Here is a 27,805-nt window from a genome sequence, read left to right on the forward strand (position 1 = left end):
CATTTGGTAGTATGCATTCAAATTGAAATAACAAATTAAAATTAAGTTTCATTCCTGTGCACTAAGTTGTGATTTCTGTGATGTTCAACATCATTCTATTTTGCTCTCTTAATGAGAGAAAGTACATGTTAGCAGGGAAATTAAAGGGGAGAAATTCCTTCTACTGCAAACAGATAGCAAACTTGTTGAAATAGTTGATTCATATTTAAAAATGAAAATGAAAGTTAGTCTCATGCCACTGACTGAGGGAGGAATGCTGACGAGTGAATAAAGAGATCTCCCTGCACTTCATAGAATCAGAATAATTCCACAATCCTATGGCTCTCAGATCCGAACAATGCTAAAACATTGTCCCCTCTCTCTCTCCCTAGAACTGTGCATTTGTGCCAAATATCATGTTAAAATTCAGCTACTACAAAATGGGCAATTGAGGCCCTCAATTGGCACATGCCATTTGAAGGAAAAAAATGGATGGGGTTTAAGTGTAACCTTCCATTTTAATTAATTCCCTACATAGAACTAGTGTCAAAAATATTACTTTGTAAGTAGTGAAAAAGGTAGTTATAAATCCTTTTCAAAATTATTGAATACCACAGCCACATATTGCCAAGATGGAGAAAGAGCCTCAAACTTGTTGTGTTGGGTATCATGGTCAAAGTATGTCAGTCTAGCTTTAAGAGACATGGTCATGTTCTCGCAATTGAACGAGTAACAACTAAATTACTAACAACCTGGACACTTATGTATCAGATGCATATCAATGTTTGCATATGAAAGTTAGCTGTAATTAACATGATCAAGTTCTGCAGCATCACAATATCCAAACTCAGTTTCTCATGTTGCAGAGGATGACAAAGCATCAAGTAAAATGACCTACTGGAGACAAAAATCATATCAAAGCCAATGGGGAAAGAGGGTAAATTCCTTATATTTGTTTTCATTTCAGGCAATCTATCAGTTTCATTACTCTCATGCTTCAGAAATGCTCACTCTGACTAGAAGTCGATCAGCACTAACCAGCTGACATCAGTTGGTCAGCTCCCTACGGTAATTTTACTCTTTATTGTGCACTTGGTCTGTTAGCATGCAGAATTATTTTAAATATTTGAAGAAAGGGAAATAAGTTTTCTTCATTGACTACAGAAAAGAAAATCTGTGCTTAGTTACTGGTTGTGAAACATGTTTATTGGTGCCGTTTGGAGCTTGACATTTTTAACAAGCTAGCAGTGCTTCCCAAAATTAAAACATAAATTAGCATCATTGCTGATAACACATTGAAAAAAGTAACGTCATTCGTGTCTGGCAACTAACTGCCAAAAACAATGTGCTTTGGACATTACTGCGCTGCATGCAAGCAAATGTTATTCTACATTCTTGTGACGCAATGCGTAAGGAAAACCTTAATTATTTATTAGTTCAGAACTCTGACACCTTCAACCAATCCTAAGCTTGCTTTTTAATGTAGGCAGCATAATGGGAATACTTTTTTGGAACCATAACCGAAAATGAGATGCTCATAGGACTGGATTTAATCCAGTGGGATTATAAAATTCATCTTGGGCCGTTGTGCAGAAGTAATGGCACATGAATTCTCTTTTTTTGTCCCATTGAATTTGAGGGAAAAGGAAATCAGCCAAGATTGCCAAAGTGATTTACCAGTTTGCTATTGTCTATTTTGTGCAATTGTACAGACGTATTTTGTAGCACACGGTCACCCTGTTGGAGCTTGGTCCATCTAATCTTTTCATATCTTGAACCAGCAGAAAATATTTTTCCCACAGGATGCATCATTTGTAACATACCATTGTCCCTTCCTCCCCTGCCCCACTACCAATTTCCCAACCCAGTAATAATGTGTCAGCCCAGGAGCCACTTACTTCCTTATCTTTCTTGAGATGCTGGGGACGTGGTATCCTGGTTTGCATTTGTATTTACATGATGAACCAACCTTGTGCCCATCATGCTGACAACGTGAGCTTTGAAGTCTGGCATTGGGTACAGGAGGAGGAGCAAGACACATCAGTTCACAAAGGGACTCGGGGAATGACCACAGTCCATCGTCGAGGCAGATTAGAGTGTTGTTGGTCCCTGTAGAACATTGCATTGCATTATTTCAAATGGAAGACTCTTTTTTGGCACAGGCAAAAACCTCATTGAATAAAAACTAAAGCGACCTTGTTGGAATTGCTGGCACACAAATTTGGAAAGCAAATTGTTCACAGTTCCTCAGAAACGCATATCCTGTACACGCTGTTACAAACCACAACTAAACACTGTTTCACAGCACAAAATATATCTGAAGACATTCACTTGCACAAACTCTATTCCATTTTCTATCCTTAAACCTGGGACGGTTTGTTTTTATTGGCAAACCCTCTCTATAACTTATTCAAAGTTACTCACAACTTTTAAAAAAAGCTATTATTGTTGTTTTAGGCTAACAGGTTCCAATAAGTAACTTGTTGGCTTGACGCATTTTAGCATTTACTGAAAAAATAGTAAGGGGGCTGTAGATGGGGAAAAATAAGCTTTCAGCTCTATGTACTTTTGCTGGAAGAGGAAGATTTTGCTGATATGGAGTCTCTGAACCTCATTATGTAATTCAAAGGGACAAATTTATTGTTCTGCCCAATTGAGGGAAGAAGTGTCACTGATGGGAAGATATCTGACTGTCCATAATTCATTGCATTTTCCAATTCCCCCAACATGGCCCCATGTTCTCCTGTTATATACACAGGGCACAGCTAGTCCATCGTGAGAGCTGGCACAGGAGCAACTGCAGCTGAACCCAGTCTCGTCCTCATCTGAACTCTACACACACTCGTTCTCCAGCAGGAGACATGGTTAGCAATCAAGAACTGGAACATTGCCTGACTTTTTTCACTTCTTCAGGCAAATGATGCAGTCCCACCACCTGAGGGTTAGCTAGCTCAACAAGTGCTGGGGATGATTTTTACAGCTCCCTTTCCTCACTGGGTGGTGTAAAGGTAACTGTTTTCAAACACAAAGTGGTGGAAATCTGTAATACCCTCTCACCAAAGTGTGTGAATGCCAGGATGACTGCAGCTTTCACAGAAGAGACTGGTAGATTTTGGTTAGATCAGGGTATCAAGGCAGATGGGGGAAAGGCAGATAAATGGAGCTAATGTACAAATCAGTCAAGATTAAATTGAGCGATGAAAAGACTTGAACAATTTAATGTTTTTTCTGCCACTTGAGAGCCTCAAATGTAACTGTTGACCTTGATTTTTTGCTATTCTGTAGATAATCATTAGAAGTTTAAGCTGGATGTTGCACATTTTATACACTAGTTAGTGCTGATGTCATCCTTTTGGAAACATACCTCTGATGACTTCCATTTTGTGCCTTGTTGCTTCAAAGAGCTGTTTTCCATCAGCTAAGTGTTTAGCAATCTCTTATTCTTTTTGTAAAGTCATGCGCATGCAGGGGAATTCATTTTCACCTCCTGCTTCCTTCACACACAAATGTATAAAGCCTCAACTCCTCGAAGAAAAGTCATCCTAGTTATGTTTGGGGTCAGCCCTCCTCATGTGACACCTATTATATGGTCTCCTGCATTTGATGCTCATTTTTAAGTTTGACAGTCTTTGTTGCATTTAGGGTTTGCCAATGAAACCCTAATGTAAGTAACATTTTGAGAGCATATGTAACCTTTTAGTGGAGGCTTAAATCGGAAATTGGCCTTATATTGAGCTCTCTTGTCAACTTTGTCTTATTTTAATTCATATGTTTATTGCACAGCCAAGACCCCTTATTTGCGACATCTTCAATTTTGAAAAGGGCAGACAAGCTCATCAAGATGGGCATCTACCAGCCCTTCAGTTTCTTATTGTAGCACTTCTACATCTGTGTGTGACCATGACAGATACACAGTCTCATCAGTGATTCAGATAAAAAAACACACAGTCATAGAGATGTATAGCATGGAAACAGACCCATGCCAACCAAATATTCTAAATTAATCTTGTCCTATTTGCCAGGACTTGACCCATATCCCTCTAAATCCTTCCTTTTCATGTATCCATCCAGATACCTTTTAAATGTTGTAATTGTACGAGCCTCCACCACTTCCTATGGCAGCTCATTCCATGCACGCATCACCCTCTGTGTGAAAAAGTTGACCTTTCGGTCCCATTGAAATGTTTCCCCACTCACCCTAAGCCTATGCCCACTAGTTCTGGACTCCCCAACCCTGGGGAAAAGACCTTGTATATTTACCCTATCCATGCCCTTCATGATTTTATAAACCTCTTTAAGGTCTCCCCTCAGCCTCTGAAACAGTTATGGCTTCTTTAAAAAGCAGGTATATTCCATGTTTTTATTTTCACCTCTTGGTTAAATCCTGATGGGAGCAACAAGATTAAAACTAACCAACTTTAACAATGTATATGAAACTTCAAAGAACAAAGAGAGATTGACTTTTGATGGTATGAGTGGAGAATGCAGCTTTCATGGGCCACAGGACTGAATCATGTGAGTCAGTGATGTGTCGACCATACTACTGGAATTCATCTCTTCAACCTCTATTTTCCATATGTGCCCCCAGATCATGACACCCAGTAGATGTAGTCATCTCGATCCAAAACATTGTTGTTTTCCAGTGTGGTTTTAGAAAGTATGTAAAATCTACAGAAATTAATTGATTTTATTTGGGCAATACCAGGTCATTAATTTGCATTAAATAAGCTGACATTGTGCACAATGTTACTCCACAATCACTTGATGAAGGAGCAGCGCTCCGAAAGCTAGTGCTTCCAAATAAACTTGTTGGACTATAACCTGGTGTTGTGTGATTTTTTTTAAACTTTGTCCACCGCAGTCCAAGACCGGCACTTCCAAATCGTGCACAATGCATCAATTAGAACTAACATAGGGCATCCAGTTTGTGCTTTGCTCTGACACATTTACCAATAATGGAGTGCAGTGACAGTGAGTAAGAGTTAGGCCACTGCCTCGGGCACCTGAAATCTGACCACAAAGTGACTCTCCTGATTGTTGAGCTGATGGATCAAAGAGGGAGTGGGAGCACTATCAGTTGTGATATTGCATTTGTTTTTTTAAAGAGGGAACAAACAGATGCAACCAGCAGTTTTGAAAGCATAACTATTCTTACCTCGTAGCTGAGCAGGGGGGCGACATTGGAAGGTGCACTGTTTGCCAAATGTGGTCCCTTCAGGGCATGAGAAAGTGGCAGGATACACGTGATACTGGTCTGGGATCCCACAATCCACAGGCTCACATAGCACTTGTTGGCTCCATTTCCCATCTGTGCAAGTGACTGTCATCATTGATTCAGACTGGAAGTGAAATTCACACTGTCGTTAATTCATGGGATAGACCAGGAATCTACATACAGCTATTGTGAACAGTTCACCACTTCAAAATTTGAAGTGAAGTCAAGCCAAATACATCCCATTTTGTTCAAGTTTTACTTTGCAAGGCAGGAAAGACAAAGATTTTTTTTGCTGAACTGGAGAACAGGAACTGATGAGAGGAAGCTTAAAGATTCTCCTTCAATGCAAGTCACTGGGAGCTTCCCACACCCCAGAAAGTAAGTGTCTTCTGAAGCAACTGAAGCAATCCCCTTTCCTGTTCTTGTCAACAATTGTTCCACTAGGTTCATTGTAGAATTATCTGGGTAAATTTTCTGTTCCATAGGATCGGGGCAAGACAAGGTTTAAGACCAGTTGCAACGCCCAGTTTCTATCTTGAATAAGATCCACACTGTATTGACCTGATTTGTATTTCTTTACCCAACACACACATTGCATTTAGCCATGGGCCATCAAAGAAACAGGTGATGTGCAGATATTTCTGGTGTTCTTGGAAAAACTATTACTCTTTTAGCTTTTGGATTTTTACCCCAAATCATCCTTTTTTGACTTGGTCGAATTGCCTCCTTTTAAGTTTGCTGCATAAATTAACAGCAAGCAAACAAACGACATCAACTTGAATATATATAGCACGGTTTTAAAAAAAAATATAGGAAAGCATCAAACAAACCCAGCCAGAGAGGGAGACATTGAGGCTTGGTCCAAGTTAGAAACGCAGTGTCCGAAAGAAAGAGAGAGAGGGACATGGCAAAGAACTTTGGGGATTTTCTTTTTCGTTATCAAGAATAATAAATGGTCAGCAATGAATTATGAAGCACAGGTTCTCTCTCAAGTTTCTGCTGAGAAATTGAAACCACTCGAATTTCATCCTTGTCATTTGTGGAATTATCCTTCTGTCTTTTTACAACTGTCTGTTCTGCTTGAATAATTTTCATTTGACAACTCATTTCATCTTTAAGGCATGAAACTCATTAAGGTAGCATGATTGGTAGAAACAGGTTATAAGCTATAAGCAGTACACTTGTGCACTTGTATGCTGTTAAGCATCACTTGGCAATCCAACTTGCATGCTCCAGTTCAGGTCATTTCAATTTAAAAGAATGATTTTCTCACCACTTCCCCTCAAGGATATAACCACTCCAGCTCTGATCTCTATACTTCAAGATACCATGTGTGGTCAAAGTATCCTGCTGTAAGTACTATTAATCAATTCTATGACTGTAATTAAATATCACTTCTGTTTTATGGATCTGATACACTCACTTGCTTTCAATATTCTTTTCAACACAAAGATTCTCCTCATTGCAAGTGTGAACTGAAGGATAGATATTAAGTTACAATTGGAAGCTAATTCCCTAATATCTTGAGAAAATGCAATGCCCACTATTGCACAGAGGTATACAGACAGGCCAGTTACATCTCAGACTTGAATTCCAGCCTTTGCTGATATTGCAAATCTTCCAACCTTTTAGTAACAAGGCACACTTCAGTCAGACAAACAATTCACTTGTTAAACGTCATCTCAATTTTGCTCTTTGGCCGTGTGCTTTTAGAATGTTCACAGTTTAGAATCAAAGGACTTATACTGGCAATTAATGGGTTGAATAATTTTCATGAGGTGCAATTTTGACTGGACAGAATATTATTTCAGGTGAAACAACGGTTGTTTTACATTGACTTTCATTACCTTTGTCCAAATTTTCAGGAATCCTGATGAAGGGCTTTTGCCTGAAACATCAATTTTCCTGCTTCTCAGATACAGCCTGACCTGCTGTGGTTTTCCAGCACCACTCTAATCTTGACTCTAATCTCCAGCATCTGCAGTACCCACCTCCGCCCAGCTCTCAGAGTACACAAGTGTGCGAGCCACACTGCTTATAAATCACTGCTGTTTGATGGTGCCACAAAGGAACACAGTGATACATGAAGGTCAATTCTTACATGAAGGTAAGTATCAATGCACTCAATCAACTCCTGTTTGTTACTGTTGGGATGTTCAGGCTTGCATAGCACAAATGAAGGCGGGAATGGTCTCTGGTGTGATGCTCTTCATAGTTGAATGGATTAACATTCAGTATCTCAGTTGCACATAAATGAAATAATGGCACCCAGATGTACCATTGAACCACCTACAATAAATGGCCAACGTAATTAGGAGTGAGAAAAGATCACTCCCAACTATTGGTTACTTAAGTTAAAAGTCTAGATGAACTTTTAAGATGCCCTTTATTTTAAGAAAAAGAACAGACAAGAGTTGTTTCATATTCACCTTATTTGTGCACAAAGAATTTCTTCCCGTGCATAAATAAAACAATGACTTTGAAATAAGAATTCAAACAGCTTTCTTCAATAATAGTATGGTGGAGTCATACTGCTAAAATTAACCTCTGAAATGAACCTGAAATTTAATTTATATTTTAAAATTGCAGATTTTCTTTGTATTTCTTGTTCAGTGCATAAGGAGTTTGTGTTTTAGAATCAGATAAAGCTGCGTAGGTTAGGTGGATTGGCCATGCTAGATTGAGCAGAGTGTCCAGGGATGTACAGGCTAGATGGGAATTAGCCATAGGAAATGCAGGGTTACAGGGATAGGGTAGCAGGATGGGTCTGGGAGGGATGTTCTTTTGAGGGGCAGGTGTGGACTCGATGGGCTGAATGGCCTGCTTCCACACTGTGGGGATTCTATGACTCTATATTGTCTAATTAATTTACCGGGGCTATTTGCTATTAGCTGCATGAATTGTACCATGACACTTCATCCCCAATGCAACCTGATCATATTGCACATTGGCCCATTATGCTGGTTCTTTGAAAGAGCTCTCCAAATCATTCCACTTCCCCACTCTTTGCCGAAAGCCTTGTAAAATGTTAGCTGGTCTGTACTCAATCATGTACTGAGTGGCATTTTGCTTCCAAAATGTTCTCTCAGCTTTTGCAGATTTTACTTATGTGAATGAATAATTCACCAATTTCAATTTGACGCAGATTTTTATTTTGAAATCTACAATATTGCTGAAATCATTCATTTGAATGTATGTTTAGAATCCGGCTCCACCAACATCCAGTTCCTCTGGTGATTGCAGCCAATTAGCAGTTTCTAAAGCATCGAAACCTTCCCGTGACCATGTCACAGATCACTGATACCCTTCCTTGGAGGTGGCAGGTCATTAATGCTGTCACACTACAAGAATGTGACATTGTGCCATCCTTCAGTGACAGAAACATGGCTCAAAATGTCAAACGCCTCAGAAAACAAATGGCAATCCTCAAATTACTTGAGGATTTTGATCTAACACTGAGAGGGCCATTTTAACCTAACCCAGCAAGGCAGGAAAATGACATGACAGGGTCAACAACTATAGAAATGAATAGAAAATAACCTCAGGCAAAAATGTAAACTATGAGTGGCAGTCCAATTTTGTCAGCCTCATGTGGGCAGTTTAGGTATTACTTCCTGGAGTGTCATGTTTATTAATCAGGTGATCCCTACTCTTCTGTCTTACCTGTTCACCTGATGTACCCCACCCACATCCCCTCTAATTTGTTCTGTAATGAGCACCACATTTTATTAATTGCCACTGACACAACCTAACATAAGCATAATGCCAAACTTCTTTTGAGCTGCGGTCACAGTGTTCTTTCACATCATTGTGGAGCAGAAGATTGAAGCCCATTATCTACACCTTCCCCACCTGCAATGGAAACTTGCTTACAACATAAGCGTAGGTCTTTTTGGTCATTTTTACAGCTCTGTACACCAGTGAAAACTTCCCTGACTACAAATAACTATGTGGATCTATACAAACAGTCCAGGTCTTTTACGATATATAATTTCAGTTACATCATACTGTAAACTTCTGCTATAAATTCTGTGTCTTACAATCTTATACTCCACAACCACCTGATGAAGGAGCAGTGCTCCGAAAGCTAATGCTTCCAATTAAACCTGTTGGACTATAACCTGGTGTTGAGTGATTTTTAACTATGTGGATCTAGTTTGCTTCACCTGTAAAGTTAAAATGTTCACGTAGAATACCATCTTAAATTGAAATAAAACAAAATGAAGCTACACTTTGGAATGGCAGCAATTACAGTGGCAACAGTAAGTTGCCTATAAGTTCACGTTCACCTCTATCGGATGACGACGCCAGTTTGGATAGATGGCACTTCTATCACAAGCACAGTGAAAATCACAACTCAATAGAAAGACACAGTTCATCCCATAAGAAGGACATTCAATTTACAAAGGAACTTTGAAAAAACAGTTCAGTGAGGTAGAATGTCCTACAGAAGTCTTATGCAGCAACTGCTCAGATGGTCAAGAGCCCCAAAAGCTGTTTTACCGTTGCAGACAATTGGATTTTTCAGTGGCACAGCCACTTGAGAATTGTCTTACCAATTGAGACTCCAAAAGCAACAGTGTTTTTCTTTCGGGACTTCAAAAGGACTTCACTCCTGTTCAACATCCAATTTAATGATGCCTTTTGCATAAGTTGCATGATGGTCTGAAAAGTGGTTATGTTGTGCATTGTGAATTATTTACAGTGGATTTTTTTTGTGTGCATGGTTTCTTTGAAGTATTTTTATAGACATGGCTTGATAAGCTGTACGTTAATTAATATAGCAGTATGTTGAGGTGTTTGTCTGAGATCATTGCATTATACACATTCTTACTATCCAAACAAAGGAGATTTTGTTTGTAGTAATCTATTTCAAAATGTTAAAACTACTATACTGAATTTTTTTTGCACATATCTATGTTATTCACCTCAAGGAAGTCATATAACCCATGTTTGTTTTGGTTGCAGCTTTCCTTCTTTAAGTTACTTTGAGCTGGTTAAAAAGCCATATGTCTATGGCTGCTCTGACATGATTGTAGCAGATCTCCTGAGTGAGAGAGTGACAGCCTGATAATTGGAAAGGGACTGTCCACAGAATCTCAGGACCGAAAATCACAAAGGGGATTTTATATCCTTTCAGCATTCAATACTTCAGCAATGATGAACTGCACTGGGAGTCCTCATTAAAACAGGGTAACAGTGCTCCAGTTGTGAAAAATTATGGAGAATACATCTTCAAATAGTTTAGTTGTACTTCTTGTAAACTTTCACCATTTAACGTGATATAGCGATCATGAAAGATTTTACTAGCAAATGCTGGTTATGGACAAATTTTATGGATGTAAAAATCATTTTTGAAAAACATCTGAGCTATGACTTCAATTGTATTAGCCTATTACACATGTTGTTCATTTTTAATTACTAATCAAATCAAACAATATGCTTTCCAATTTGTAATTTTCTCCTTACGTAGTTATATTAACAGTTTTGACAGTATACGTAAAAAGTAATATAAACAGGGAAAAATATCTTATTTATCTGCTGTCTGGTCTGAGTTTGTTTATTCCTTCCCTCTGCATAGGACTTAACAAATGTCAGAGTTCCATATTGGGGCATTGATATGTGGCTGAGCCACAAAGACCAAGAATGTCCCAACTTTGTTGCCCAGTTTGTGTTAAGAGCATTTATTTTGGCCAGTATGGCACTCTGGCAATATAACTGGCATCAGCAGCCTCAGGCTAGAAAGGGGAAAAAAATTATCCCAGGTGTTTCTGTGCTGTGGAGTTTTTAAGCTTGCCAATTTCTGTGTACGGCAGGTTTGAAACTTCAAATTTGAAACAGTGCTATGATAGCTGTGAGCATATCATTGGCATGAACTTTAACATGAGGAAAATGTCCAAATTTTGCTGTAAAACCTAACCATATAAAGTAAGCTGCTTGACGTCAGTGCACTACACTTGACTGTTTGTAAAACTGCCAAAACAGTTTAAGTTCTCCTTATTTAAGGTGCTTTCAGATTTCAAAACGTTTCCTTACTAGGAACGGTAAAGACCTGCTATCAGATTGTATCACTAGACACTGCTTGACCATTGAATTCAGTTTTGCATATTTGTCTCTTTCCTCACACTTCCTCTCCCTCCAGGAAGTGATCGAGACCATTACCTTGTCATATAATGAATTGAAGTTGCCAGTGTGTATGTAGCTATTGTGTGAGATAACAGAGTAGAACATTAAATTACACTCAGAACAATAATCCTTGATAACAGCTGATATCAGTCAGGATGATTGCTGAAAACATTGCAAAAAAGAAATTATCTTAACAGACTAATAAATTGTATCCATTTCCCAAATAAATTCAATCATAGAAAATGGACAAAAAATTTCCATTCTTTACATATATCTTTAAACATTATTCTTTACATCTCAGAATTTAAATTTATGCTTAATTCTTGAGTTTAAATCCAGTTCATCAGCAGATAGGTAATTCTACCCTCCTTCATCACAGCTTACTTGAAATGAACTTTGGAACACTTGGTCAAGTTATTGGTGAAGTGATCAACATGCACTGATGTTTTTGATTTATCTTCTGACATGAACTTCCTTTTATTGAGCTTAGAGGTCAGTCCCTCTGTGTTGTTACTCTGTGCTTTGAACACAGAACAAAACTAATAAAACAATTGATCACAATCAGACCAAACTGTAGCTTTTTTATAAGTCTTTTTACATGCTAAATCTCGCCACCCTCCATCTTTCCTTCCTCATCGACTGTCCTGTCAAATGGTCTCTTGTTCCTTAATCCTATATAGCCTTTTCAGACCACTGCAATGGGATCTAAATCAGCAAGAAAGCCAATTATATCTGTCGAGCAATATTTGTGCCAAATCTTGGTGCTCCCAATTTCAGTGTCTCATTCTGAAGAAGGGTCAGTGGTCCTGAAATTAGATTAGATTAGATTAGATTACTTACAGTGTGGAAACAGGCCCTTCGGCCCAACAAGTCCACACCGCCCCGCCGAAGCGCAACCCACCCATACTCCTATATCTACCCCTTACCTAACACTACGGGCAATTTAGCATGGCCAATTCACCTGACCTGCACATCTTTTGGACTGTGGGAGGAAACCGGAGCACCCGGAGGAAACCCACGCAGACACGGGGAGAATGTGCAAATTCCACACAGTCAGTCGCCTGAGGCGGGAATTGAACCCGGGTCTCTGACGCTGTGAAACAGCAGTGCTAACCACTGTGCCACCGTGCCGCCCACAATGTTCATTCGGCTTCCTCTTCATGGATGCTGCTGGACTTGTTGAGATTCTCCAGCAAATTCTGTTTTTGTTTTGTAATTGCATGATAATTCTCACTTTACCTACTGCTTGGATGGCATTACACCACTGATTAGAGGAGTTAAGAAACAAAGATCTGATAGTTTACAACCTTGGCCTTTAGTTGGAAAGTAATAATGAGCAGTAAAAGTAGAACCAGTTGAACATGCTGGGCTCTGCCACCATTCAGTCAGATCATTGTTGATCTTCTTCCTCAACTTCACCTTCCCACATTATCCCCAACATCTCTCACTTCCCTGGTATTCCCAAAAATCCATTGATTTTGGTCCTGAATGTACTTTGTGACTGAGCATCCATATCTCTCTGTGGTGGAGAATTTCAAAGTTCCCAAACCTTGGCCTGTACTCACCAGAATTACAAAGAATTAAGAGATTTGATTGAAATGCATGAAATTCTAACGGCCAGACAGACTAGATGCAGGGAGTATGATTTCCCTGGATGGAGGTTTAGAACCAGGGATTGGAGTCTCAGGACATAGGGTGTGCCATTTAAGACTGAGATGAGGAAACAATTCTTCACTCAGAGAGTGGTCAACCTGTGGAATTTACTACAAGAGAAGGCTGTGGAGGTCGAAACTGAGTACTGTATATTCATGATAGAGATTAATAAACATTTAGATATTAAGAGATATGCAGAGAAATTGTGAATATGGCATTGAGATAGAGGATCAGATCTGATTATATTAAATGGTATTGCAGGTCCTAAGGCTAACTGGCTTCCTCCTGCTTCTAAACTGGATATGTCTATGTTGATTGGAGGAATTGCCCTTTTGAGCTAAATAACTCATTCTTCTACTGTTATCATGACCCCTTCATGTCAGCCATTAGAAACAGGCTCCCACCAGTGACTCTGCCCAGCCCCTAATATCATTGAGATGGGTTTTCCCATTGTCTTGCAAAGTTTTCTTGTGAGTTTATCCAAAGGTGCATTTCAGTGGCATAATGATATTACACAAAGGATAGTCAATATTATCAAAGGCAAAAATACTTCTGTAAATGCAATATGCATTGATACACCTATTTGCCTCAGTTAAAAAGAAAAGAAATACAGAAATAAAGCAACTATTTTGTGGTTTATCTTTTAAATGACAACAAAATAAATTACTTTGAGAATTGAGCAGTAGAATTATGTTCTGACGTTCATCTAAGACAAGAAACAATCTCTGGCGAGTCGTCCAACTTAACTGTGAGATCTGCATCGTCACCGGTAACTGACAGTTTTAGACCATTGAAATTATCATGTGTGATCATGGAAAGTAAAAGTAAAGGAGCTATGTATTTAAAGAAATCACTCATACACTCCAAATAAAGAAGAACATTGAGGAACATTGCCCACAATCAATTTGTTTTGAAAGACATCGGAAAATTTCAGCTTCCATTGCAGCCTTAGAGAGTGGCTGGTTTTCTGCACGGTTGTGATTTCATTTACTGAGCCATTTAAGAGAAGTTGATGTGATTTTCTCACATGAGGGAAGGGGGGTGGGGTGGGGGGAGCTTGCAGTAATCACATTGTGGAAATAATTTGTTCATTGCAATTAACATAATGAATGGAGGTAATGTTGCTGCTGCCAGGTGCTCAATGTGGATGCCTGCTTTTTGCTGGAATTTTCATATCATAGAATCACGTCTTCAGGTGACACTGTCAAGGATAGAAATCCTAAACTGATTTCTTCTCCCTCACTCCCCAAACTCGCCTGCACTGAAGATGGGGACACCTGTAATGCTCCTTTTGCCAACTCAAATCAGTTTATGCAGCACACACTGAGGTATGAAATGTCATCTCTCCTCGATGTGTAAAACTGACTTGTAAAACTGATCCATTGAGGAAGCTGGATAGGAGACAGTTTGTTGTTAATCCAGCTCTTTCTTGCTGTTCAGGCTGTGTCCAAACAATTCCCCTGCTACAGTCATAAGTCCTCATTGTTTATAGAAGGAAAAGAAAAACAGCAATAGACTGGAATGAACAAAAATGACATGAGCTTCATAGTTTTCTGCTCCCTTCCAAAAAGAGGCCCTGATGATGAAGTTACTTCTGTTAAAAGTGGCGCCACAGGCTGAAGGCAAACTTTTTCTGTTATACTACAAATTGAAGGGTATAATTTGGAGCACACCTGAGTTGAAATAAATGCACATTAATAATCTGCTTTTAAATTTTTCCTGCTCAGCATTGTATTTGCTGCCTGCTAATCAGTACAACATGGAGGCTATCATCAGTGTTTTGCAGTGCATTGGGAATCAGGTCTGTCTCGGGCTATACCAGTGGGACTTAACAAGCCATCCTCAGCTGCGTTGCTTGCTGGTTATATCAGAGACACTGCGTGCGAGGAGTTTCCTTCCTTAAAAACTTTACAGCTGTGTTCCACTTCAAGCACCATTTAGCTATCACTGGCTACTGTGCCGCTAATTAAACACAGACGCCACTTCTTTTCATCATGAGGATATGAACCCCTTTATTTAAATCCAGGCTTGCTTTCTATATATTCCCTGTATCCACCCTGAGCAATTCTCAAAGGTATCTCAGGGAATGTGCAGCACAGGAACTTGAATGCTGCTTTGAAACGTTACTCTTGATAAGATGTGGACTGAATCAGTTTGAGCAGCAACCCTTACCAACGTGCTCCCTCGCAGATGAGGCTAGGAACACCCTGAGTGATCATGGTGGAGAAAAATCCACTGTGGTGTGGAGAAGCAGCATTACAGTGCGGTTAAACGGCCTCATCTGTAACTCGATTCCAAGAGGCAGCTCCAGTGATGGTGCCCATGGCAAATTTGAGCCGCTTGTTCACATCACATCCGTTGACACAGATGTAAGTATTCATGACATCACATATAGCTGTTCCTTTACCCTTGCTACATGCAAAAAATTCTTTCCTTTTTCTGTGGTCTCATTAGTGCACATTTCAACTTTTTTATCTCTCTCTGCACCACATTATTTGCACTCAAGGGGGAGGAGGAAAAGTTGTAAAAAATAAGCAATAAATATTGTGACACTTGCAGTAAAATTCATTAGGAACATTGGGGATTTTTATTTCGTTGGAGGAACTGAGTAATTTTCCTTTGTAAGTACTCTATAATATATAAGTGTTCCAAGGGCTGTTTTCCACAGACTCGGAGTGCTGACTTGCGGCTTGGCAGCTGTACAAGGAGCAGCCAAGAGACAGTCTCGCTCTTCAAGGGAGTGCATGGATGGCACAGTAGCCCAGTAGCTGTGTTTACATGGGCAAGTTATGCCTCAAGGACAGCCAAACACAATTACAGAACACAGTTAACAAAGATGTACTTTCTCGCAATTCATTCAAATTATGACCAAAAAAAGCTTAATTTTAGAATTCTGAAGTAATGAGAGGCTACAAGATTAGAGACGGTATACTTAACTCACAGTACAGGGAGGGGACAATGAAAAGGGTAATAATGCATGTTTTGCAGAGGAAAATTACTTGGGAAATATCAGATAAATATGCAGAATATTGTGCGCACTATTAAACACTCCTGTTGTAAATCTTTTTGCTTGTTTCAGTGACAAGAACTGGGCAGTTTGTCCTGCTTTCACCCCTCTTCCCTCCACCAGCTGCTGCATTTCTTCAAGCCAGACCAAGTCAGTTAGGACAGTTACTTTATCTAACCATTTTCTTAAAGACACCGAAGCAATAAAATTGGCTCAATCATTTTCAAGACTAGGATTTGAAATTGTGTTCTCTCAGACACTCTGCAAGAGGGAGGGAAATTCATGTACCATCTTTGAAGTGGATTTTTAATTGATTGCGGAAACAGCAGATTTTAATTCTGTGCAACTGGGCAGGTTTTGAATTGAAGAAAATCAGGTAATTAGGTCCATTATGTTTGTTACTTCTCTAAGCTGATAATTTGCTGAACTTAAATCTCTTTGTTGGCCCTTGAGACAGAAAAGAGGATGTTGTTTCTGAGGAGATATGTTAATAGATTTACCACTAATAGGAACAGTACCAAACAGTGTTACAGTACAAATTGGCATACTGGTAATGTGGGAGAAAGTGAGGACTGCAGATGCTGGAGATCAGAATCGAACAGTGTGGCGCTGGAAAAGGACAGCAGGTCAGGCAGCATCCGAAGAGCAGGAGAGTCAACGTTTCGAGCATTCAGGATTCCTTAAGAAGAGCACATGCTTGAAATGTCGACTCTCCTACTCCTCGGATGCTGCCTGACCGGCTGTGCTTTTCCAGCACTGCACTCTTCGACACCTCTGGGTCAGCAGGCCAGGGTTCAAGTCCCACCTATTCCAAAGGCGTGTCAGAAAAGATCAATTAAAATTATCAGCAAATTCCACTAGTTTGCTCATTCAAGGAACAGCATTACCTTGTGAATCCCAGTATTATGGAAATTCCATTAGCTATACTTGTTATAGAATTAAATATAATTACAGAGGAAAGACTGTGCTTGAATTTTTTTTTAAGCCATAGTTCTTGACATTGTTTTTGGCTAGCCCATCTTCCCCAATGGCTGTGGCCATATTGGCCAGTGATTGCAAAATCAGCTGCACTGAACTGCCTTCACCTCCCAAGCAAGTGTGTCTAAATTACCATATGCCGTTGTGCTGGATCTGCAAGACAAACTGGTGCATCTTAGAAAATTGGACTTTGGCTGAAAGTCAACTAGAGGGACCCTTTATTCCTGCAGCTATTTGAGGTCAAATAGTCTGAAGACTGATGTGCACACACCACGCAGAGAAGCCCTATCAAGTGTCACTGGCTTAAGCAGTAAAGCTGTGCCCTGCTGAGTAGGAAACAAAGGCAGACTTAAATTCATATAGCACCTTTCCCAACTTCAGGATGTCCCAAAGTGCTTCAAAGCTGAAGAAAAGTGGTAGTTTTGAAACTACTGTCATAATCTGGAAAACATGTGAGCAACACGGTGAGGATAAAGTCAGAAACACGACAGAGTACTTCTTGATTAGCAGCTGCACATTGCACTTTAGTGAAATGGACAGTGACAAAAATCTACGATTTTTATTTCCTTATTCATGTCATTGTTGATTAGAGCCACACAGCACCTTGAAAGATGAAGGTGACACTGAGTTCATTGCAGACACAGAAACAAAGCACATCCCCTCCATACTGAAACAAGAATGCAGCATAAGAATCAACACCAGGGAGTATTATCAAAGCTGTAATCTAATATCAGATGGCTGATCTGACCTGACGTCATTGCAGCTCTTCAAATAGATCTCTGCCTGTAAATCGCTCCGTGGTATTGACTTAAATATTTTATTCAGATATTTTCTTTCTTAATTTTCACATAAACTTGTGAATGTTTCTGTAAGTTATCCAAGATTTATAACAATTGATGGTTCAAAATTAGGATCAATGTTTCGATATGATGCTCTCTGCCTTGGATGTCACGACTGAGGCAAATTATATTGTTTCACCTGTGTAAGATCACTGCTGTAAGAGAGATGAAGCTGTTCTATATCCAGGATTGAGAACATTCATTGTGCTTTTTTCATAGAAAGATTTAGTTTTCAAATAAAGTGTTGTTCCCACCTAGCCAATGCAACCATATCATTTTTGCCGCATCGGAAATAGAAATAATTTGGTTATTGTCAAAGTACATAATGTAAGGTCTTATTCTGATTTCTGACATGAAGCGTCACCTCAATATTAACCTGATCTTTTTATCTCTCCACAATACTTTCTAGCATTTTTGCTTTCCATTTCTCTTACGTAAATCCCTTTATCTTCCTTTACAAAGTTCTGTATATCTCACTCGTTGTTCTTCATGAAGTAACCGAATTAAAGATATTTCTGCTTTTGTTCTCATAAACTAGAGTGTCAATAGAGGATTTGAATAATTTCTATTTAACCAGCTTTTGCGAGAGGGAAGGTCCTGTTTGCCCTTTCAGGTGAAGTGAAGGATTCTTTGCTGCTATGCTGAAGAAGAACAGGGAAGTTATCCCTTGGATCCTGGTCAATATTTATTCCTCAATTAACATTGCAATAACAAATTATCTGGTCATTATCAGGTTACTGCTTGTAGGCAAATTGGCTCTCACATTTCCTTCATTACGATACTTCAAAAAGTACTTCATTGACTGTAAAATACTTGAGACATCCTGAACTTGTTGAAGTCACGAACCGCAAATTCTTGATTTCTTTAACTGTGAACCATTTTCAACTGTAATCTGTTTGGCAGGAAAAGATGTGGTGGGAGTGCTTTTATTGTAATTATCTATCCAAGGAAAATTACTCAGTTACTCCATCAAAGCTTTCTTATAATTTCTTTTTTTATTCTTATTAGAACTTTTGGAAGAACCAGTGGAAATGGTTTAATTTAAATTGAAAATTGCATTTTACTCTTCAATTCTGTGTATCACTTTCATCTTCTTTCTGTATTACTATTTAGACAAAGCAACATATATGAGATATGTAACTTTTGATTTGCAGAATATATCAGTTTAAGTTCAGTATTTGTGCAAAGTATAATATATAGGCATTGGATTTCAGTTTTGGATACAATTGGTAACCTGAGAGTAAATTCTATCACTTTTGAAAAATGTATCTTTTTCATGTTTCTGCTTAAAGTTATTTGCATAAAATCCTGCCATGAGCAGAAACACTTAGAGTGCATTTTAGAACAGATTTCCAAAATTACATAGCTTGTTTTTAAATAGCACTGCCCATATACTTAAAAGTGGTAACTTGGTGGAGTTTGACCGCAATATCTAACAGAATTTATCAGAGTGTCTAGTCTATATGAGCATAAGCCAATTTGAATAATCTAAAACTGGCTATCCAAAACTACAGAGGACCTGTGCTATTTATATTGGTACAACTGCTTTGTAAATTTTATTTTAAATGCAGAAATGATTTTTAGATATGGATATTAGTGCCCTTGTGCCTAAGAATAAAATCACCAGCTTATTTTTAGAGTTCTTGTGTTTCGTCTTGAAATTCTTGTTTTGAAATACTATTAATGTGTGTAATTAGTGGCAACTTGCAATGCTGATTAATTCAATCTGGGACATGGTTAGGTGTGTGGTTGAATAATCCTCCAATGTGATATTTTTTTAACCAGTGCAAAACATTTTGAAAGCTTGATTTACACTGGAGGTACTTTGCACTTGCAATTTGTGACAGTGTACATTCCTGTGACTGATTTTAAGCAAATAGCACTCAAAGCACAATGCAGTCTAGGCCACAATGTTCAATCCAGTGCATATTTGATTTGATTTGATTTGATTAGATTACTTACAGTGTGGAAACAGGCCCTTCGGCCCAACAAGTCCACACCAACCCTCTGAAGAGCAACTCACCCAGACCCATTCTCCTACATTTAACCCTTCACCTAACACTATGGGCAATTTAGCATGGCCAATTCACCTAACCTGCACATCTTTGGACTGTGGGAGGAAACCGGAGCACCCAGAGAAAACCCACGCAGACATATGATAACTTGTCTTTCATTTCAGAAAATGTATAATTAACAGATTCAGAAATTTCTTTGCAACTACAAATAGACATGACAAAATAAGTTTTCAAGGGAAGCACAAAGTGGGAAGAGTCAAACATGAGTTGGGGAGATAAAACCACACAGCAATTTAAAGGTGAAGACAAGGATTTCTAACTATACTGTACACAATGAGATGAAGTTAGTCAAGTCATCAAGGTTAGAGGGCTAATAGGTACACAGGACCGCAAGTGGGACTGAAGACTTTGGGTAAATCTGTGTTTATGAAGAGAGGAGCAAGCAAGGAGGTATTGAGGAAGGCAGGTCAGCTAATCTGTTATTAAATGGTTCATCAGTAGTAGACAAACAGGAGGCTGGAAGAACATAGCAGGCTAGGCAGCATCAGGAGGTGGAGAAATCAACATTTTGGATATAACCCTTCAGGAATGTTGACGTCTCCACCTCGTGATGCTGCCTGGCTTGCTGTGTTATTCCAGCCTCCTGCTTATTGACTTTGGATTCCAGCATCTGCTTTTTTTTGCCTCTAATTAATTGGTTTGTCTAGCATTTAAGTAATGCACAATGACAAGGGAGAAACACTCAGCAATACAATAATTGATTTTGTTCTTCGGATCTTTGGGAGAACATTTTAAACCACATACGTCAGTGCACAATGCTCATGATTACTGATTTATCTGAGGATGGGGTTCAGTGTTGAGCAGTTTGAGGTAATGAATTAAGCATATCAGAAGTGAACTGACAGTACTAAAACACACTGTGTCACACATTTTGTAGAAGGGAAAGAAAGCTTAGCATGGAGATGCAAAATAATGATTCATCGTGGATATAAATGTTGATTGGAACACTTAAGCAGTACACCTTTAGTTCTGAATCTGTTTTTTTTTTAAATGAAGGATTGGTCATTTCCTTCTAAGTTACACAAAGTGTGGTGCTCCGTTGATATCGCTGAGAGATTCTACTGCTGGAATATGATGAGGATAAGAAGCATAGCTTTTAATATAAGGCAAAATCAACAGGTTTGTCAACTTGACAGCATTCAGTATTAGAAACCTGAAAACTGTTTATTTAATTGCTGCACTTACAATTTGTATCCTTGATGTCTAAACCTATGTGACAGTAATAAAGTCTATGCATATAATGGTAGATATTACATCAAGAAGGACCTTTGCCAGTGTTATCTTTTTGAATGGAGCTGTCACCTTTAATTCTCTCTCCCTGCTGTTCCAGATGTCTTTTTTTTTACATTCTGCCTTTGCTGGTTATCATTCAATTCCTTTTCAAGCACTATTGCTGCATCTGTCAAAATAGCTACTTTTGCTAAAACATTCCACAGTTTTGTGTGTGAAATGAATTACTGTTTCTCCCTTTGTTGTTCTAGCTGTAGAAGATCTTTTGTAGAATATGGAATCAAGATATTGCATTCATAATCTAGGTTTGACACCACCAATCCAACATGTGCTGGATACCCTTGGGCTATTTGGTGGCGCAACATTAAGAAACAATCGGCTTTCACGAGAAAAGCTTCTGTATGCTAAAATAGTTTCTGGTAAATGAATGGCAGTAATTTACGAGAGGGATTTTTATTCTCCTTCGTGGATAGAAATATCAAAGCATTGATGTCTGGGGGTTCTGCCATCGGACTATAACAACCCAGAGGTGGTGAGTTCAAATCTCATTTACCCCATTTGAATATTTTACAAATCTGCACTAGGTAAGTAGCCATGAATTGTAGGGAAAACTGGACTGGTTTAATTAATGTCCTTCAAGGTCTGCATAGTACTTTTGTTCGTTGCCTTGTGGTCAACTTGCAAGGGTTTTGGACTGCATCTCAGGAACAAATATTTAAAAAAAGTCAGTACATTCAATAAGAAAAATGATGCAAATTCAATGAAACTCTTGATTGCAACATGGTTGGCATCAATCAGCATGTCCTTTGACAGAGGCAGGCAGTGATCCACCTTGTTTTATGTGTCTGTTTATACTGCTCAATCTGGATTTCCATATTGGCAAGCATTTCATCTCATTAGCTTTCTGCCTGCTACACCACATTAGACCAAACGTAGGTACTACTGGAATCTATTTTTCTAAACCAATTGCCAAACGCCTATCAAGTGCAAATTTATCTCCAACTTCTGTACTTTCTCTTTGCCTCAAGACATTTAGATGTCACAGAACACTTGCTCCTTAACACCTTTCAATACTGCTAATGGAAAGAACTTTTAGAAAGATTTGTGAGTGGGGATTGAATCAGGGGCAAATTGCATTCTTCCTATTACCTTCTGTATTAAGTACACTGAAGGAATTGTGGATATTAGCAATCTCTGAAGTCATTCAAGATCAATGCAGCATTTGGTTTGTGTTTTTTGAGGCAAGCTGCATGGAACTGCAAAGCAACCAAATCTTTAATTCCATTGTCTTTGATCAATTCGGTTACTGTAAATGAATGAAAGAAACATGGACTGTTGTTGCAACACATCTCAAAATCTCAAAATCCCATGAAACAATTTAAATAAGTGTCCCTGTGCCCATTTTGTATCTTGGCTGTTCAAATAAATGTTCCAGCTGAATGTGTTTCACACAGTACCATAATGATACAGTTAATAGCTGTCGCAAATATTTAGGCACTTTTTGAGATGTTGAGAAACAAAGATTGAGAAGCCAAAGTATTGAGAACTACCAAATCCTGGAATTTCCTTCCGAAACCTTTCTACCTCTTTCCCCTCCTTTGTTGCTAAATAAAATCTATCACTTGCCAAGGTTTTGATCTTCCTCCTTATGATCAAATACGACTGGGAGGGACCATCTTCGGAGGGTACAGTGTGGACTCGATGGCTTGAATGGCCTGCTTCCACACTGTAGGGATTCTATGATAGTTATCATTGCTGTAAGGCTACATACCAGTGTCTGTGACACATGAAAGCGTGAAATATTGTCACACTGCCTGCAGTGTACAACTTTTTTAACCACATCATGCACTGAAGAATTCATTTTGAGCTTTTCACTTTGAGCTTTTTGCCATCGTTCCAACATCACAGCTACAAATGGAAATGATATTTTCTTGTTATTAATGCAGCAAGTCTAAAGATTCTGGTCATAGCTGCTATCTTGTCCCTGAACTGTTGCTGTCTGGCAATGGTCTCTAGTCACCTCTCACAATTTACCGATAAGCAGACTCCCAACTGTGGATTTATTAAAGGATTGTAACAACCCATATGATGTCACTCACTTGTCAGTGTTGAGAAATGGGTAGAGGAGGAATGCAATTGAGGACCTGTTTCCTACTCAATAAAATTTTAATGTGTACTAATGGTTTGTACCAATAAACCTGTTTCCCAAACTCCGTTTTTCCATTTTGCAAGACTGTGTTTATGAGAGAGATATACCAACCCCTGAGATTTCTCTTGCTTGCCAATATTTAAATAATAGGAACACAAGATGTGATGTGAGGTAATACTTGAGGGGTGTCTAGTATAAACGTTTGCCTCAGTAGCAGATGGGCCCTTCTTCCGGCTGCAATTCTCTTGCACACGATAACCAAATCATTACTCTCAATATAGTACAATCGTGTTTTTAATCTAAAACTAATGCAATTACCCTTCTGTGTAACATAGACCATGACAAAATGTTTTGTTTTAATTAAATAACTAATTGCATACAAATGCAAGTTATTTTCCTTTCTAATTCATTCCATAATTTCCATGTGTGTAACATAAACAGCACTTCCAAGAATATTTCCTAACCATGCTGTGGAAGCACAGAAACTATTGTAAATTAAGGCCTTTTTCATTTTGAAGGGAGGTTGGCTGTAATTATTGCTGATAAGTTACAGGACCAAGAACATGGACAGTTTAAATGAAGCATTGGAAAAACAGTCGGGGATTACCATTACACACACAAATGGCAGGGGACTGCATTGACTTGCTTGCTCCTGTTAATTTTTATTAGCATTTTATGTAATCTGGCAAATTCCGAACAGCATGTTCATCAAAGTGTTTAGCACCTGAGTTGTGTATGAACAAAGATAATTGACTTCTGGTCAGAAAAGATATCTCTCTTTCCCTAACAGGGGAAAGTTATTAAATTGGAAAGCTGTATCAAAAGGTCTGCACAGACACAATTTAAATGGATTTGTTTTGTCCTGTAAGATTCTATGAGATTCGAGACATGAAATGGATAAGGAAAAGTCAACAATAAAGTAAACTGCACACTGACAGTGTTGGAGCGGGCTTGACAGGCAAAGTTATCTTTTCTCATTGTCTGCCAATAAGCACACATGTCTGCAGAATGATTCTGGCAATGGATCAAGAGAACGTTGCCTGTTGATATTTGGAGAATTAAATGTTTGCGTCTTCCACATACCAACACAACCGTCTGACAATCCCTGGACTCAACTTCACAGAAGTACCAATTACACCTGGGTGAAAATTCTTGCACCATCTACCCCATGGCTCTGCTGAGGCCAACTGAAGATGAAAACATTTTGTATACTAGATCCAAGCTTAGGAAAAGGAATGAGACTGTATAGCTTCATTTCATATCAGACCGTAATGCACAGACAGAAAAGATTTTCATTTCAGTTTAAGGTGGATTTGAAGGATAGTACCAGAGATAAAAGACCATTGTATAACACAGAGCACTGTCCAGTTCACTGCAATAGCACTTCAATAATATTGGAGCTAAAAAAAAAGGTGGTTAAGGTACAGAAATTATTATGAAATGAAATGAATGTAAAGGATAATTGATTTCATGTTTCCACGAACTGACAGCTATGCTAAAGCTGATTAGCGTGGCATTAGGATATTTTGCAGTGGAAATCTCTAGTGCAAAGTAGTCTGGAAACAATTTATAACTCTCTTTATGGATTATTACTTTGGATAGTTACACTACAAACCTGCAATGACACAAAACTACATTACATTTATTTTGATTCAAACAGTGAGATATGACTTGAAATGGGATTACTGCGCCCAAAGTGTTCAGTGTTTCATAAGATAGAATCCCCTTAGGGTCTGAGCGTTGTGGATTATGGTGAGATTATTGTGGCAAATTCAGATGAGAATCCCAGCGAGGCTGATCTCAACATTAGGAGAGGCTTGCTGCATTTTCTAAATGTTTCAAAAGTGGGAGGCAATTTTCTCACTGGGCAGCACTGAGGTACCATTTAATGGGATTATTGCCAAACTCACTTCATTACTATTTAGGTTTCTATCTTACCATACTTGTCAAACAGGTAAGACACTGAAAAACCTTGGAAGTGGTGAGCAGGTACCTGGTGACTTCAACTCACTGTTTGCTCCAAAAGACCTCCATGTTGACACGGGGCACCAAGATCTCAGGGCACACCTGACTGGCACTGGCTACAAGAACTCCACATCTATGGACACTGGCATTCGACATGTGCCAGCCTCCAACAACCCTCATTGTACATCTCCAATACATTTACAATACACTTCTGCACTACACCTCAGACTGCTCTGACAGCTCCCATTGTGATGCTCAGGGATACACACCCAGCTCATGGACTGCATCAGGCTGCATCTTCTGTCCTTTAGATTAGATTACATTACAGTGTGGAAACAGGCCCTTCGGGCCAACAAGTCCACACCGACCCGCCGAAGCGCAACCCACCCATACCCCTACATTTACCCCTTATCTAACACTACAGGCAATTTAGCATCGTGCAAACTCCACACAGTCAGTCGCCTGAGGCAGGAATTGAACCCGGGTCTCAGGCGCTGTGAGGCAGCAGTGCTAACCACTGTGCCACCGTGCCGCCCACATTTTCTTGCTCTTTTAGCACTCTATCATTCTGAGCCTATCGAAATCACTCCCCTACTGCATTGTCTTGTTTTGTCTGCCTTCTGTCTCCTCACCCAGAAGTATCAGGCTCAGATTACTTCCGTATCACCTTCATATTTAGTGCAGACACAAAGAAAGGGAATTTGTCATGTTGTCAGCAGGCCACAGTCAAGTCAAGGGAGTGAACCTTTGGTCGGGGGTCCCAGTTCAGTCAGCCAAGGGCAGCCTGTGATACCAAGTCAGGGGCCTTGAAATGGTCAATCAGTCTCTTGGAGTAGTTAGAGTCAGGATGCTGGATACCTAAGGGGTGAGGGTCTGAATAAGAAGGAGCCCACCCAGTCACCTTGAGCCTTTCTGCCCTACTTGGGACTGTTTTCCTCTTGGAATGAGAGGGAGGCAGGGATTACAGGGGATGAAAGTGGGTGGCACTTTAGGGAGCTGTCCCAGGTGAGGGAACAGCACAGAGGGCATGCAGGGTTAGTGCTGTGGGGGTTGGAGAAAGAGAGGGAGAGAAGACGTTGCAGTCAATCCTGAGAGTGGGGCAGAATGAGTCACATCGGGAGCAGGATGCAGTAGCATATATGGAGTGATTGTGAGGTATAAGAGAGAAGGCGATGGCACTCACACTGGCAGAAAGAAGCTCACTCATCTTCATACGATCTTGCTTAGCATTCCTACAGATGGCGAAGAGTGGTCCGGTGTTGGTGTCTCCTCTGATGTTCCGGTGGTGGGGGGGGTGTGTGAAGAGGAAGTACTATCTCTGTACCATTCCACACAGCAGAAGATCCAGGACACTGCCGAGAAAGTAGGGCATTGACTTCCCCCTTTGTCTGCCATGTTTGGAGCAAATGTCACAATTTGTGCAGGGCAGCTCCGGACTGACACGACTTGTCCAGATGCACAATAGGTTTTTAAAGATGGCGCAGGTTCAAGGGATGCTAATGAATTCTGAGATATCTGCTAAATGGTGAGGTGTTCTGGGAATAGCATATAATAAAGAGCCAGAATTGCATGTGAGAGATAGGGATGGGGTAGGCAGTTAATGAGGCAAGTTTGACAGATTTGGTGAGGACACTCATTAACCCTCACAGCAAGAATCCCACCAAAAGATTCAACACAACTTGGACTTGGTTAAATAAAATAAGATTCAGCCCAAAGTATTCTAACTAAGTTCACCTCAGATTTACATGATTCAAACAATGTAAAGTGAAATTTTAAAACCCCGCAAAATATGCTGAAATCTTCTAAATGTCATACTTATGTTAGTCAAATCTAGTAATATTTCATCTCTCTGTTGAGGTTTAAAATTTAACCAGTAATTGAAACTTTCCGAGAGTGCTGTAGACTTAGCAGTATAACTTGCGTGTGGTATACCACATGTGAGCTGGGATTAATAGCAACAGCAAACTGAACAGCAAACTGGCCAACATTTTATACCTTCACTAACTTAAAATCAGGAGCAATATAAAATGGGCTTGCTGATTTGTGAACATCTGTTTTATACTATCACTCAGTCAACGTTATTTCTGATTTGGAGATGCCGGTTTGGACTGGGTTGTACAAAATTAAAAATCACACAACACCAGGTTATAGTCCAACAGGTTTAATTGCAAGCACACTAGCTTTCGGTGATGAAGGAGCGGCACTCCAAAAGCTAGTGATCTTCAATTAAACCTGTTGGACTATAACCTGGTGTTGTGTGATTTTTAACATTATGTCAAAAGCCTTGAACTAAAGCTTGTAATGTGTATTGCATGCAGGTACAGACAGTAAAGGATGCAGAGCTGAAAAATGTGTTGCTGGAAAAGCGCAGCAGGCCAGGCATCATGAAAGGAACAGGAGAACCAACGTTTCGGGCATAAGCCCTTCTTCAGGAATGAGGAGGTTGTGCCAAGCAGGCTAAGATAAAAGGTAGGGAGGAGGGACTTGGGGGAGGGGTGTTGGGAATACGGTAGGTGGAATGAGGTTAAGGTGAGAGTGATAGGCCGGAGAGGGGGTGGGGGCGGAGAGGTCGGGAAGAAGAATGCAGGT

At 39.5% G+C, this 27,805-nt stretch overlaps 1 protein-coding gene across 3 annotated transcripts in view; it reads right to left on the minus strand.

The window, feature by feature from the left end:
• Positions 1 to 27,805, minus strand: part of LOC122564761 (pappalysin-1-like) — a 326,083-nt gene that overhangs the window by 97,289 nt on the left and 200,989 nt on the right. For all 3 annotated transcript variants that reach the window (XM_043719939.1, XM_043719938.1, XM_043719937.1), the window contains exons 15-16: positions 5,135 to 5,318; positions 1,878 to 2,088 (exon numbers count right to left, since the gene is read on the minus strand). In XM_043719939.1, coding sequence (XP_043575874.1) covers positions 1,878 to 2,088; positions 5,135 to 5,318 — 395 coding nt within the window. The remainder of the gene's footprint in view (positions 1 to 1,877; positions 2,089 to 5,134; positions 5,319 to 27,805) is intronic.

The sequence above is a fragment of the Chiloscyllium plagiosum genome, chromosome 30 (assembly GCF_004010195.1).
Source record: "Chiloscyllium plagiosum isolate BGI_BamShark_2017 chromosome 30, ASM401019v2, whole genome shotgun sequence".
In the NCBI taxonomy this organism is placed as follows: domain Eukaryota; kingdom Metazoa; phylum Chordata; class Chondrichthyes; order Orectolobiformes; family Hemiscylliidae; genus Chiloscyllium; species Chiloscyllium plagiosum.